The sequence below is a fragment of the Onychomys torridus genome, chromosome 3 (genome assembly GCF_903995425.1).
Source record: "Onychomys torridus chromosome 3, mOncTor1.1, whole genome shotgun sequence".
In the NCBI taxonomy this organism is placed as follows: domain Eukaryota; kingdom Metazoa; phylum Chordata; class Mammalia; order Rodentia; family Cricetidae; genus Onychomys; species Onychomys torridus.
The window spans coordinates 105501001-105512348 of NC_050445.1; the positions used below are offsets into that span (position 1 = coordinate 105501001).

General features: G+C 50.0%; 2 protein-coding genes and 1 non-coding gene across 4 annotated transcripts in view; 1 reads left to right on the forward strand and 2 right to left on the reverse strand.

Moving 5' to 3' along the window:
- Cand2 (cullin associated and neddylation dissociated 2 (putative)) overlaps nt 1-4459 on the forward strand; it is a 29168-nt gene extending 24709 nt beyond the window's left edge. For both annotated transcript variants that reach the window (XM_036182073.1, XM_036182075.1), the window contains exons 13-15: nt 636-800; nt 2006-2113; nt 3510-4459. In XM_036182073.1, coding sequence (XP_036037966.1) covers nt 636-800; nt 2006-2113; nt 3510-3737 — 501 coding nt within the window. In that variant the 3' untranslated portion in view covers nt 3738-4459. The remainder of the gene's footprint in view (nt 1-635; nt 801-2005; nt 2114-3509) is intronic.
- Nucleotides 4460-5757: 1298 nt separating this feature from the next.
- Nucleotides 5758-10015, reverse strand: Rpl32 (ribosomal protein L32). Its single transcript, XM_036181599.1, has 4 exons — nt 9938-10015; nt 8983-9083; nt 7380-7561; nt 5758-5939 (listed from the first exon to the last, which is right to left on the reverse strand). Exons 2-4 carry the CDS (start codon nt 9076-9078, stop codon nt 5810-5812), a joined length of 408 nt encoding a protein of 135 aa, XP_036037492.1. The 5' UTR covers nt 9079-9083; nt 9938-10015; the 3' UTR covers nt 5758-5809.
- Nucleotides 9153-9292, reverse strand: LOC118580969. The gene has a single exon (XR_004944619.1). It is a non-coding gene; the product is annotated as a small nucleolar RNA SNORA7 (small nucleolar RNA).
- Nucleotides 10016-11348: the final 1333 nt, after the last annotated feature.

Consider the following 11348-nt stretch of genomic DNA (forward strand, 5'->3'; position numbering starts at 1 on the left):
GCACAACTTTACTGTCAGAAACCAGATCTCGTGATTAAAAGCTTCAGAGGACTTGGTTCTTTGAGTCTGGTCCTGCCACTTACCAGCTGTGTGTCTTTGAGCATATCAGTCACCCCTCTGGACTTGGGTTCCTTTTTTGTTGATGGGATTGCTAGCAGCACCTTCTTCCTAAGGTTTTCACTTTGTTCTGGAGACAGAATCTGATGTAGTCTAGGCTGAGAAAGACCCTGGGTCACAGATGTGTGCCACCATCTGGGCTTTTTCAGTGCTGGAAATCAAGCCTGGGTCTCTGTGTGCTAGGCAAGCACTCTACTGTCTGAGCCTTATCCCCAGACTTTCCTAAGGTGGCTTTAGTACTCGAGTAAGATGTCATCCATCAGGCAAAGGTTGCAGCTCAGTTGTGGAACATGTGCTCAGTGTCACGAGATCCTACACGCACATGCACACCCCCAGGGCCTGACTCTGCCTGCTCAGCAGGTATGACAGTTGGAAGAAGATGCTGCAAGCTGAGCTGATTCCTGAAGCTTGAGAGTGTGACTTGGGACCAAGATGCAATGCTGAGCAGGTTGGATGAGTTGCAGAAACTAGGGTAGGGGCTTCGCACCCCCAAACTTCTGTGTCCTTCCTTCCTGCAGGTGGAGATGGGGCCCTTCAAGCATACAGTAGATGATGGGCTAGACGTGCGGAAGGCAGCCTTCGAGTGCATGTACTCGCTGCTGGAGAGCTGCCTGGGCCAGCTGGACATCTGCGAGTTTCTGAACCACGTGGAGGATGGGCTGAAGGACCACTATGACATCCGAGTAAGATGTGCCCTGCCAGATGCAGACCCAGCTCAGAGCAAGGGAGGCAGGCACCACTAGGCCCCTGCTGTTTGTCCCTCCTCTGGCGCCCCATGAAAGCAGCTGTGCCACTTTCTGTCAAGAACAAGGAACCAGGTTTTAGATTTCTTTCAGAGTGTGCACTCTGGACTCATGAGCTCCAAACCTACTAGTGTTGAAATGGCTTATGCCATTTTTGCTTTGTATTACTTCGTTTTAAATGTTATCAACATTTAAAAATCAAGAGATTGTATATAAAAAAATAGTTGTTTATTTTGAAAACAAACCATAATGCTGGGTAAATTCCCAGATTTTCATTGTCCCAGTCTGTTTGCTGGTTCTTATTATTACTTGTTTTGTTGTTGGTTTTTTGTTTGTTTGGTTTTTTTCCCCCAAGACAGGGTCTCATTGTGTAGCTCTGGCTGTCCTAGAACTCCCTCTGTAGACGAGGCTGGCCTCAAACTCACAGAGATCCGCCTGCCTCTGCCTCCCAAGTGCTGGGATCAAGGCATGTGCCACCACACCTGGACTATTTTCTGTTGCTATAATTCTTAAGAAAGGGAGGCTCAGAACCTGGTATTGGCGGCTGCTTGGCTCTGGTCATGTCACAAGGTCAGGCACCTGCACAGGTGTTCACATGGTAGAGTCAGTCAGGCATGAGGCATGTTCATTTTCTCATTCACTTTTGGGAGAACCCAGATCCTCTAAGACCTAAACTAAACTCCTTCCGACAATACCACCTCCAGAAACCTGGCCACCTCCTGCTGACAGTTCCATCACCTCTCAGCATTGCTATAGTGAGGATCAAGCTTCCAGCACATGGGCTTTTGTGGTACACACTCAAGCCATATCTAAATGAAGCGTATCCAAGCTAGTGTCAGTGGGAGCTGAGGAGCTGCTGCGTTCCTTCTCGGGCCTATGCTAGAGGCTTGTGAGCATGGGAACTGCCCTCCCTATGTCTTCTGTTATCCAGCCGTCCTCACACAGCTAAGAGTGACTGGCAAGCCTCAGCATCACCATTTACATCTTCTATAGTAGGAAACTGAGACCCGGAGAGGTGGGAGCCTTGGGCAGGGTCCTGGAAGGACTTGATGGTGGGTCGGTGGGTGTAAGCCTGTACTTCCCTTGGGTCTGCTGCTCTATCCAGGGGCTCTTTCACCAAGAGTTCCATCTGCTTCCTTCGGCAGATGCTGACCTTCATCATGCTGGCCCGGCTGGCCACTCTTTGTCCTGCACCTGTCCTGCAGAGGGTAGACCGGCTCATTGAGCCGCTCAAAGCCACCTGTACTGCCAAGGTAAACCCTGCCCTGCCCTGCCCTGCCCTGGAATGCCTGCCTGGCAGGTCTAGTCACTTCTCACTGTACCATGTGCACTGCAGTGATGTGCTAGCTGCTTCCATCTCGCCTGTTACCCTAGAATGTTCTGTTGCCCGGGGCTATACAGTGTCATAGGCTGAGAGATTCCGTCATTAAAAACCTCCTGGTTGCTGGGCTGTGAGAGGACCCAGGGTACAATGCTGCACATGCTGGTTCTCCACTTAGTCTATGCAGATCCCAGCTGAGGAGCTGGGCCTGACTCCTGTGAATGATTGATTTGATTGATTGATTGATTGATTGATTGGCTGGCTGGCTGCTCCAGGGCAGAGCCACTGCTTACAGGAAGTATCTCAAGGTCTTGAGGGGAATCTGGGGTGAAGGTGTCATGGAAAGTTGTAGTGTTGGGAACAGTCTGGCGTGCTCAGGGTCCCAATGAGGACCTGTTACACAAAAGAACTTGTGTGTGTGTGTGACTTATGTGTATTGAACGTGTGTTGTTGTGTCTAAAGGCCAGAGGTTGACTTGAGTTGTCTTCCTTGATATCACCACATTTTATTTTCTCATGCAGTTTCACATTGTAGCCCAGGCTGTCCTGGAACTCTTAGACCAGGCAGGCTGGCCTCTAACTTGAGATTACCTTCCTCTGCCTCCCAAGTGCTGGGATTAAAGGTGTGCGCCACCACCGCCCAGCTCCATGCCCAGCTCTTATGTGGCTCTGAACTTGGGTCCTCAAGTTTGTACAGCAACTACTTTGCAAACTGAACCATCGACCACCCACCACCCCCATTTGAGTTTTGAAAGGATAAGATTTAGCCAGAATGAGGGCCAAGACACTCAGAGTAGTGTCTTGGTTTTCTTTTTTTAAAAAAAAAAAAAAAAATTGTATGATCCCTAGGTAGACTTCAATGTGATTCCTTCCTCCCCTCTTGCCTTCTATGTAGCTGAGACCATAGGCCTGTGCCAAGTTATTTGTTCATTTTCTTTGTGTGGGTGGGGAAGGGAGGGGAGAGAAGACAGTCTCTCCTGGCCTTGGACTCAACAGTGTCAAAGATAACTTGAATTTCTGGTCCTTCTGCCCCCACCCGCAAATGTTGGGATTACCAGCTATGTATGTAAAACTACACCAGATTTTACATGGTACTGGGGCAGGTTCCCTTTTCATCAAACCCAGGGCTTTGTGCATGTCAGGCAAAGCACTCTGCCAACTGAGCCACATACCCAGCCCCAAAGTTGTGATTTTTCATGTAGCAACGTATTAGCAGAAAAAACTGAAACCTGATGTGAGTCAGATTGAAATTAGGCCTTCGTTAATCTGAACCCTGTATGTTTGAAATGGGTGGCATAGGTTCAGTAAGGACACTATCTCCTTGTGCAGGTCAAGGCTGGTTCTGTGAAGCAGGAGCTGGAGAAGCAGGAGGAGTTGAAGCGCTCAGCAATGCGGGCATTGGCCGCCCTGCTGACCAGCCCTGAGGTACGGAAGAGCCCCAGTGTGGCTGATTTCTCTGCCCAGATCCGGTCCAACCCAGAACTCACCACCCTCTTCGAGAGCATCCAGAAAGACTCAGCCTCTGCTCCCAGCATGGATTCTGTGGAACTCAGCTAGCTGTCCCCAACACATGTACCTGCCTCCCTTCCCCCACAGGCCTTGGCCTCTCCTGCCCTTCCCAGTCAGCCTCAGTGCCTTTGTTAGGGCCTGTACTCACAGGCCTCAGCCCCAGTGCCAGAGCTGGGCCGTTAACTCAGGACAGTCATTCACAGATGGGGTAACGGTCCACCACCTTACACTGCCCCTCTCCACTTGCTTTGGACTGTAGCATTGGATTGTAGGAGTTGTCTTCCTATTTCATTTACTCTGGACTCCACATGTCAGAAGTCAGCACCCTGGCCAAGGTGGGGCTGTGTAGAGCCCAGGCAAGCTCTGGGCCTGGGCCCAAGAGACACAGTGTATGCTTCCTAAAACTCAGAATGCCTCATTTCTAAGAATTGTTTCTAGGGAAGATGGTATGGATCACTAGATAGGCTTGGGCCTGGGTGTCAAACACCTCTAACCTCCATCACCAAGAGGTGTAACAGTTTATATTCTTCCCACGGTGTGTAGTGGTTAGTACTGAAAATCCAAGTCTAAATGACTGGCCAGAACCACCTCAACCCCCCCCCCCAACCCCCCAGCAGCATTTGTGTGTAGCCAGGCTGTTGTGGAACTCACTCTGTAGACCAGGCTGGCCTATAGAAATCCGTCTGCTTCTGTGTGGGATTAAGGACGTGTGCCACCACTACCAGCTGAGGCTAGTTTTGTGATCTGAATAAAGAACAGATTTAACATTCTCGCATCATTTTTTCGGTTGTTTTTTGAGACAGGGTTTCTCTGTGTAACAGCCCTAGCTGTGCTGGAAACTCACTTTGTATACTAGACTATCCTTGAGTCCACAGACCCATTATGCCCAACTTCCTCATGATCTTATTCATAGTAGCTAGTTTCAATACAGTTCTCAGGTTAACTCAGGGCCAAAGGCAGACAGACCTGTTACCCCAGCAGCTTAGGAGGCTATCAAGTTCAAGGTCATGATGAGCAATTTAGTAAGACCATACCTATAAGCAACAGGGACCCAGGTTCAATTCCCAACCCTCATGGCAACAACAGTGCCTGTCCCAAGGGACCTGAAGCCTTCTCAAGGCACAGGCAGGCAAAACGAAACTAAAGTAACTCGGCACTTGTCTACCATGCACCCTCTTGCCTTCAACCCTGAGACTACAGCAAGGGGGGAAAGTCATTAAAATAATCAGTTCTTGCACAATTTTTTTTTTTCCCATACAGGGTTTCTCTGCGTAGCTTTGCACCTTTTCTGGATCTCGCTCGGTAGACCAGGCTGGCCTCGAACTCACAGAGATCTGCCTGCCTCTGCCTCTCAAGTGTTGTTGGAATTAAAGGCGTGCGCCACTAATGCCCAGCTCTTGCACAAATTTGTGGGGATTAACAGGGCTGCGTGTACACTAGGCCTTCAACTGAGCTATTCCCCCAGCTCAATTTTGACCAGACCTGTAAGGCATTTTTAATCTACAGGATCTAATCTAGATCAGTCTCATTTTTAAAAATGACAGAAAAAATGGCTGGTAAGCATTTCTGTCTAGTCACCAAGTGTCACTTACTAGACCCTTCTGAACTGTAGGGTCCAAAAAAAAAGGTGAAATGGAGACCAGCCTGTGCTACAGAACATGGCGTTAAAATAAAGCCCAGATTAACCAGTGACTAGTTTTCAGTATGCGGCGCTGGCCCTGTAGCATCTCATGGCAGAACTGCACCTGCCAGTTTCGTGAATTCTTAATCCTCCAAAGACAGTCATGGAGCCCCGTTCCACAGACACGCTTCCTCAGTCTTAGGCCATGCTAACAGCTGGGCCAGTGATAGCAGAGGCTGGGCCTGCTCCACTTGTCCATGTTGTTTCACTCGCTCTGGATTCCCAATGTTGCAGACCCTCAGCTGCCAAGTCCATTCCCCTTCCTCACACCACCACCTCTGGACAACATGGCAGCCATGCCTGCCCGTGAAGACCCTCTCAACTGGAGGTTCCACCAGGGACTAAGAAGCAATGAACACTCTCCAAAACGGCAGAAAACACTAAGAAGGCAGTTTTTGTGGTTTTATTTAAGCACAAATAAAACACAAACACAAGCCATCTACTCGTTTTCTTCGCTGCGTAGCCTGGCGTTGGGGTTGGTGACCCTGATGGCCAGCTGTGCTGCTCTTTCCACGATGGCTTTTCGGTTCTTGGAGGAAACGTTGTGAGCAATCTCGGCACAGTAAGATCTGAAAGAGAAGCGTGTCAGTGAGCAGGGAGCAAGCAAGGAAAGGTCACCAGGGAGGTAGTGACTCCTGTCTCTTGCCTCCCACTCCTGTCAGGCTGAGGATTCTGGCAAATGGCTTAATGAGCCCGAAGGCACCAAGGCTCCTGCAGTGGTCTACGGTAGTGACAAGACACTAACTAGGCCACAAGAAGCTGGGCCCACACCAGGCTCAGAGGTTTTCCCCCCACACCTGGGTGACTAACCCAGAATTCTTCCATAGGAGCCCAAAGACTTCCGGTGCAACCACTGTCAAGAACAGTTCAGTACAATGAACAAACATGGTGTCACCCCAGAGTGTTGACAAACTGTTCTAATGAGCACATTCCCAGTAATGGAGGTGACCATGAAGTCCTGGCTAGGGAGCTGAGGAGAAACCATTTGAGAAGCAGGACCGCAGAATAAAGAACAGCAGGGAGTTTTCCCAAGAGGAAAGCAACTTCTCTGGGGACAGATCCAATTACTCCTTGGATCATGATGCCTATGTCTCTGGCTACCCACATCCATAACCATAACCAGCACATCCACCAGGACTCCACCACCTAGGAACTTCCTTTCCACTTCCCCTGCTTCTCAGTTACCCAGACAGAATGCAGTGGCAGGTGCAACTGCAGACTTTGCTAAACCTGCCAAGCAGCTCTGCCAGGCAGATGACATGTAACCCTAAGAAATGCAGCATCAACCAACACTGCAGTGTCCCGTGTGATGTCACGCGGACATTCAGCCACCAACCTGCCTTCTGTACATAATCAACTCCCCATGCTGACTGACTCCCTGTATTACACCACCTCAGAGAACAGACACACCTTCAATCACTCTAATTTACCTGGGAAAAAATAAATGCAGCTTCCCAACCCATTTACCAGGAAGGAAAAATCAACTGTTCCTACCACATATCCATACCTAGACCCAGTGTCAGGGCATTTCCTGGGAGGCCTTGGCTTTGATGGAGCTGACCATGCATGTCATGCAAGGATTTTAACTTGCCCCAAGTACCCAGAACACCCCACAACCTTCTCTCTACAGCTGTGTCTGCAGCCGCCTTTTCTCTACCTCAGTTCCTCCACACCGGCATCACCCTGCAAAGCCCCTTGTCACAGCAGAGCGTGGGCCCGACGTTAGAGTCCTAGTCTCACACCACTACAGCAGTGTTCCAGACAGGACCACAAAGGACACCCAACACCCACTGCATCAAGTGAGGCCCTCCCTCTTCTCCAGCCTCAGTTCTCAAACCTGAGCATACATGCCCCCCCTCAACCAAGGCAACATTGGACTCCCCAACAAGCATGCTCTCTAAGCTCCTGCAAATGGCTTCAGGCTTCCTCCTAAGCATGTCGACTTGGGTGCCTCAGCAGCATCTCTCAGGAGGCAGGCACACTCCTAACCAGGCTGGAGCCCAACTTACTTGTTGCACATCAGCAGCACTTCCAGCTCCTTGACATTGTGGACCAGAAACTTCCGGAAGCCGCTAGGCAGCATGTGTTTGGTTTTCTTGTTGCTCCCGTAACCAATGTTAGGCATTAGGATCTGGCCCTTGAATCTTCTCCGCACCCTGTTGTCGATACCTCTGGGTTTCCGCCAGTTTCGCTGAAGACACACAGGTAAGTTAGTCTCTGTGCAAATTGCCAGCTCTTCCTTGGCAGGGAAGGGGCTAAATTCAAAGGGGACATGCCACATAGGAGGCACCCTTAGGTAACATCTTCCTACTTCTTTATACACTTTTAACAGGAAAACCAAAAACAAACTAAAAGCTCCCAGGGCCATGGCTCTGCTGTAGAATCTCTGAACAAAACCAAACCTTCCCTATACCTGACCACAAATTTAGACTCACATGGGTCAAAATAAGCCAAGACTGTATATGCAGTACAATGATTGGTCTGCATGCTGTTCTCAAGACCCAAATTTTGTGCCCCATAAAACACACACCCCGGGGGCTGGAGAGATGGCTCAGAGGTTAAGATCAGAAGTTAAAGAGCACTAACTGCTCTTCCAGGGGTCCTGAGTTCAATTCCCAGCAACCACATGGTGGCTCTCAACCATCTGTAATGAGATCTGGTGCCCTCTTCTGGCAGGCAGGTATATGTGAGGGTAAAACACTGTATACATAATAAATAAGTTAAAAAACAAAAATAAAAACCCCACACACCAAGGGCTGAGGGTGTAGCTCAGCTGGCAGAATGTTTGCCTAGCATGCGTGAAGCCCTGGGCCCCATCCCTAGCATTTGGATCAGAATTTCAATAGAACCTTCCATTTGTGACTAAGTTTCATAATAAAAAGGGCAGTGCTTATCCAGCCAACTGGTGACCTCTGGGCCCAGAAAGTCCTACCTCATAGATTAGTGTATGTATGGGGCTGGAGAGATGGCTCAGTGTAAGAGCACTGGCTGTTCTTCCAGGGGACCTGGGTTCAAGTCCCAGCACTTACATAGATAGCACCTCACAACTGTCTGCAACTCAGTTCCAGAGGATCTCACACAGACATAAACGCAGGCTGAACACCAATACATATAAATACGTTTTTAAAAAGAGCACTGGCTGCTCTTCCAGAGGTCCTGAGTTCAATTTCCCGACTCTCACACTTGATGCCCTCTTCTGGTTTGCCGACAAACACCCACATAAAATACGAACGTAAATAAACACATCTCTAAAAAAAATAAGGTCAGGCCGCAGAGATGGCTCAGGGGACGTGCCTGCTGCCAAAGCAACAACCCAAGCCTGATCACCTCGATCCACAGGATGGGAAGTAGAATCAACTCCTGAAAGTCTCCTGACCTTCACACACATGAAAACTGTGACTTCCAGTGACACCAGAAATATGTGCTTAGAACTTAACCCCAGCACTCGTTCCCACCCAGAACCACATACTTCTTTTTTTTTTTTTCTCGAGACAGGGTTTCTCTGTAGCTTCGGAGTCTGTCCTAGAACTCACTCTTTAGACCAGGCCTACCTCTGCCTCCCAAGTGCTGGGATTAAAAAAGGCGTGCGCCACCACCGCCCTGCTCACATACCTTAATTTTGACATATCGGTCTGACTGGTGCCGGATGAACTTCTTGGTCCTCTTTTTGACGATCTTGGGCTTCACCAGAGGCCGGAGGGCAGCCATGATGCCTACGAAAAAGAGGCAGATCCACGTTATCGAAGAACCAGGGAGAGGGAGTTGCTTGGCCAAGGCTTGAGTGATGTTGCAGAGTGTCTTCCAATCACCAGCTACTGAGCAAACTGGGAATGGAATGGGTACCTCTGCTAGGCTTGTTCTCCCTCCTGCTTCCGAAGCTGGCAGAATACGAGCCACTCTCCAGACGCGATCTCAAGAGGTCAGGGGTCACCTCAGCCATGCTAACCTCAAATGAATGGCAGCAGCTGATCCAAAACCCGAAGCAAGGCATTCTAGTGGGCAGGGGGCAGCAAATCCCACCCCGCTAAAGCTTCACAACCACCAAGCGGTCGTTCTCAGTTCTGCGCCTTCAGACACGCAAAACCACCCTGGACTTCCAACACACCATCACTGTCCCTCCCAGATCGCCTCGGAGCACCCACAGAAAGGTGTTCTCTGTTCCCTCCAGACAACCTGCTAGGTCGGGCATGCACTATGTACCCCACAAACTTCTTCAGCAAGCATCTCTGCTCCCTGGACCCTCGAAGGCCAGACAGCGGCGGCCCTTTCCGCTACCAAAGCTAACAAGCGACCCGGCGGCCAGGGAGCGACGGGAAAATGGCGTGCGGCACCCCAAGTCCGCCGTCCGCATGGCAGCAAAACCGGCCCGGGCCGCTGACTGGCCCTGGGCGCACTCCGTAGCAGCTCGAGCGGCCAGTAGGCCCGGCCCGTGCGCGCTCGCCACTGCGGCGCCAGCGCGGAGTCCGACGCCGAGGCTTCCCCACCCCGCGATGCTAAGGCCTTCCCACGCGGCGGCAGGGCCGCGCCGAAGCCACAGACGGACGGATGGCCGGCGATGCAGACTCACCGCTAAACAGATGGCAGCCACCTCGCAGGCAGCGCCGAGGAAGAAGGAAGGGGCGGGAGCGCGCAAGGGATGGTGGGAAGGAACCTCAGGTCCTGGAAGGGAAAAGTGAAGCACTTCCGGCTCTGGGTCCTCCAAAGGAACCTAAGATGCGTCTGAGAAGTAATGTTGAAAAAAAAAATGTACTAGTATTCTATAGTAGACATTAACATCTTGGAATGAACTAAAAATGTACCTTCCTCTTAGGATTACTTAGGAAATTTGTAATTCCTTCTGAACCAAGACCTGCTAGGTGGGCATCTACTTCAGCCCGAAGTGGACGCCCAATCCGTTTTTAGTATATGTTCTCTTCCGAGTGCGCCCCCTAGTGGCTAGGAGGTAGCAAAACAGATACTTCTTTGAAGCCTTGTGGGAGGGGGTCGGTTGAGCAACTGTCCTAAGACATCGGAATATACTGATGCTCAAATTCCCTGGACTATGAAGTGCTACGGAGCCTGCCCGCATGTTCCATGTGTTTTAAAATCATCTCTACGCATCGTACGTACCTAGGGCAATGTATTAAGTGCTAGATTGATATATTGCTTAGAAAATAATGACAGAAAAGTGGTGGTGCCTGCCTTTTAATCCCAGCGCTTGAGAGGCTCTTGGGAGGCAGAGGCAGGCTGATCTCTTTTAATTCAAAACCGTAGGGAGTTCGAGGCCAGCCAGAGGTACATAGTGAGTTCTGCCCCCTACACGCGCGCGCACACACACACACACACACACACACACACACACACACACACACACACCCTGTGTACTTAATACAGATGCCGTTTTATTTTCGAATGTTCACTTGGCTGAATCTGTGAACACACCTGTGGAACTAGGGTTATGGAGGGCCAACTTTACATATGAAATGAGGCTCTAACCGCTAGTCCTCCATGGGAGTGTGTGTTCTTGCCACAGTTGTACACGGCGGCTCTGTTCTTTCCTTCATTTGTTATGTATGGGAAGTGAATTTGGGAGATATAGCTCCAAGATCCATGCTTCCAACCATTCAGCTGGCTCGATTTAAAATTGTTCCTGGTAGCTTTTCGGTGGTGACACACACCTTTAATCCCAGCACTTGAGAGGCAGGGCAGGGGGATCTTTGTGAGTTTGAGGCCAGCCTTGTCTAGAGCGAGTTCCAGGACAGCCAGGACTGTTTCACAGAGAAACCCTGTCTCGAAAAATCAAAGAAAAAAATTGTTCCTATTCTATTTTGCTTAGCTTTTGTTTTTCAGATCATCGTGAAAAATCCAATTTTAGGATATAAAACCAAACCAAGGGCTGGAGAGATGGCTCAGTGGTTAAGAGCACTTGGTGCTCTTGTAGAAGACCCGGGTTTAGTTCCCAGCACCTACATGTTGGTTGCCTCACAGACTTGTAACTC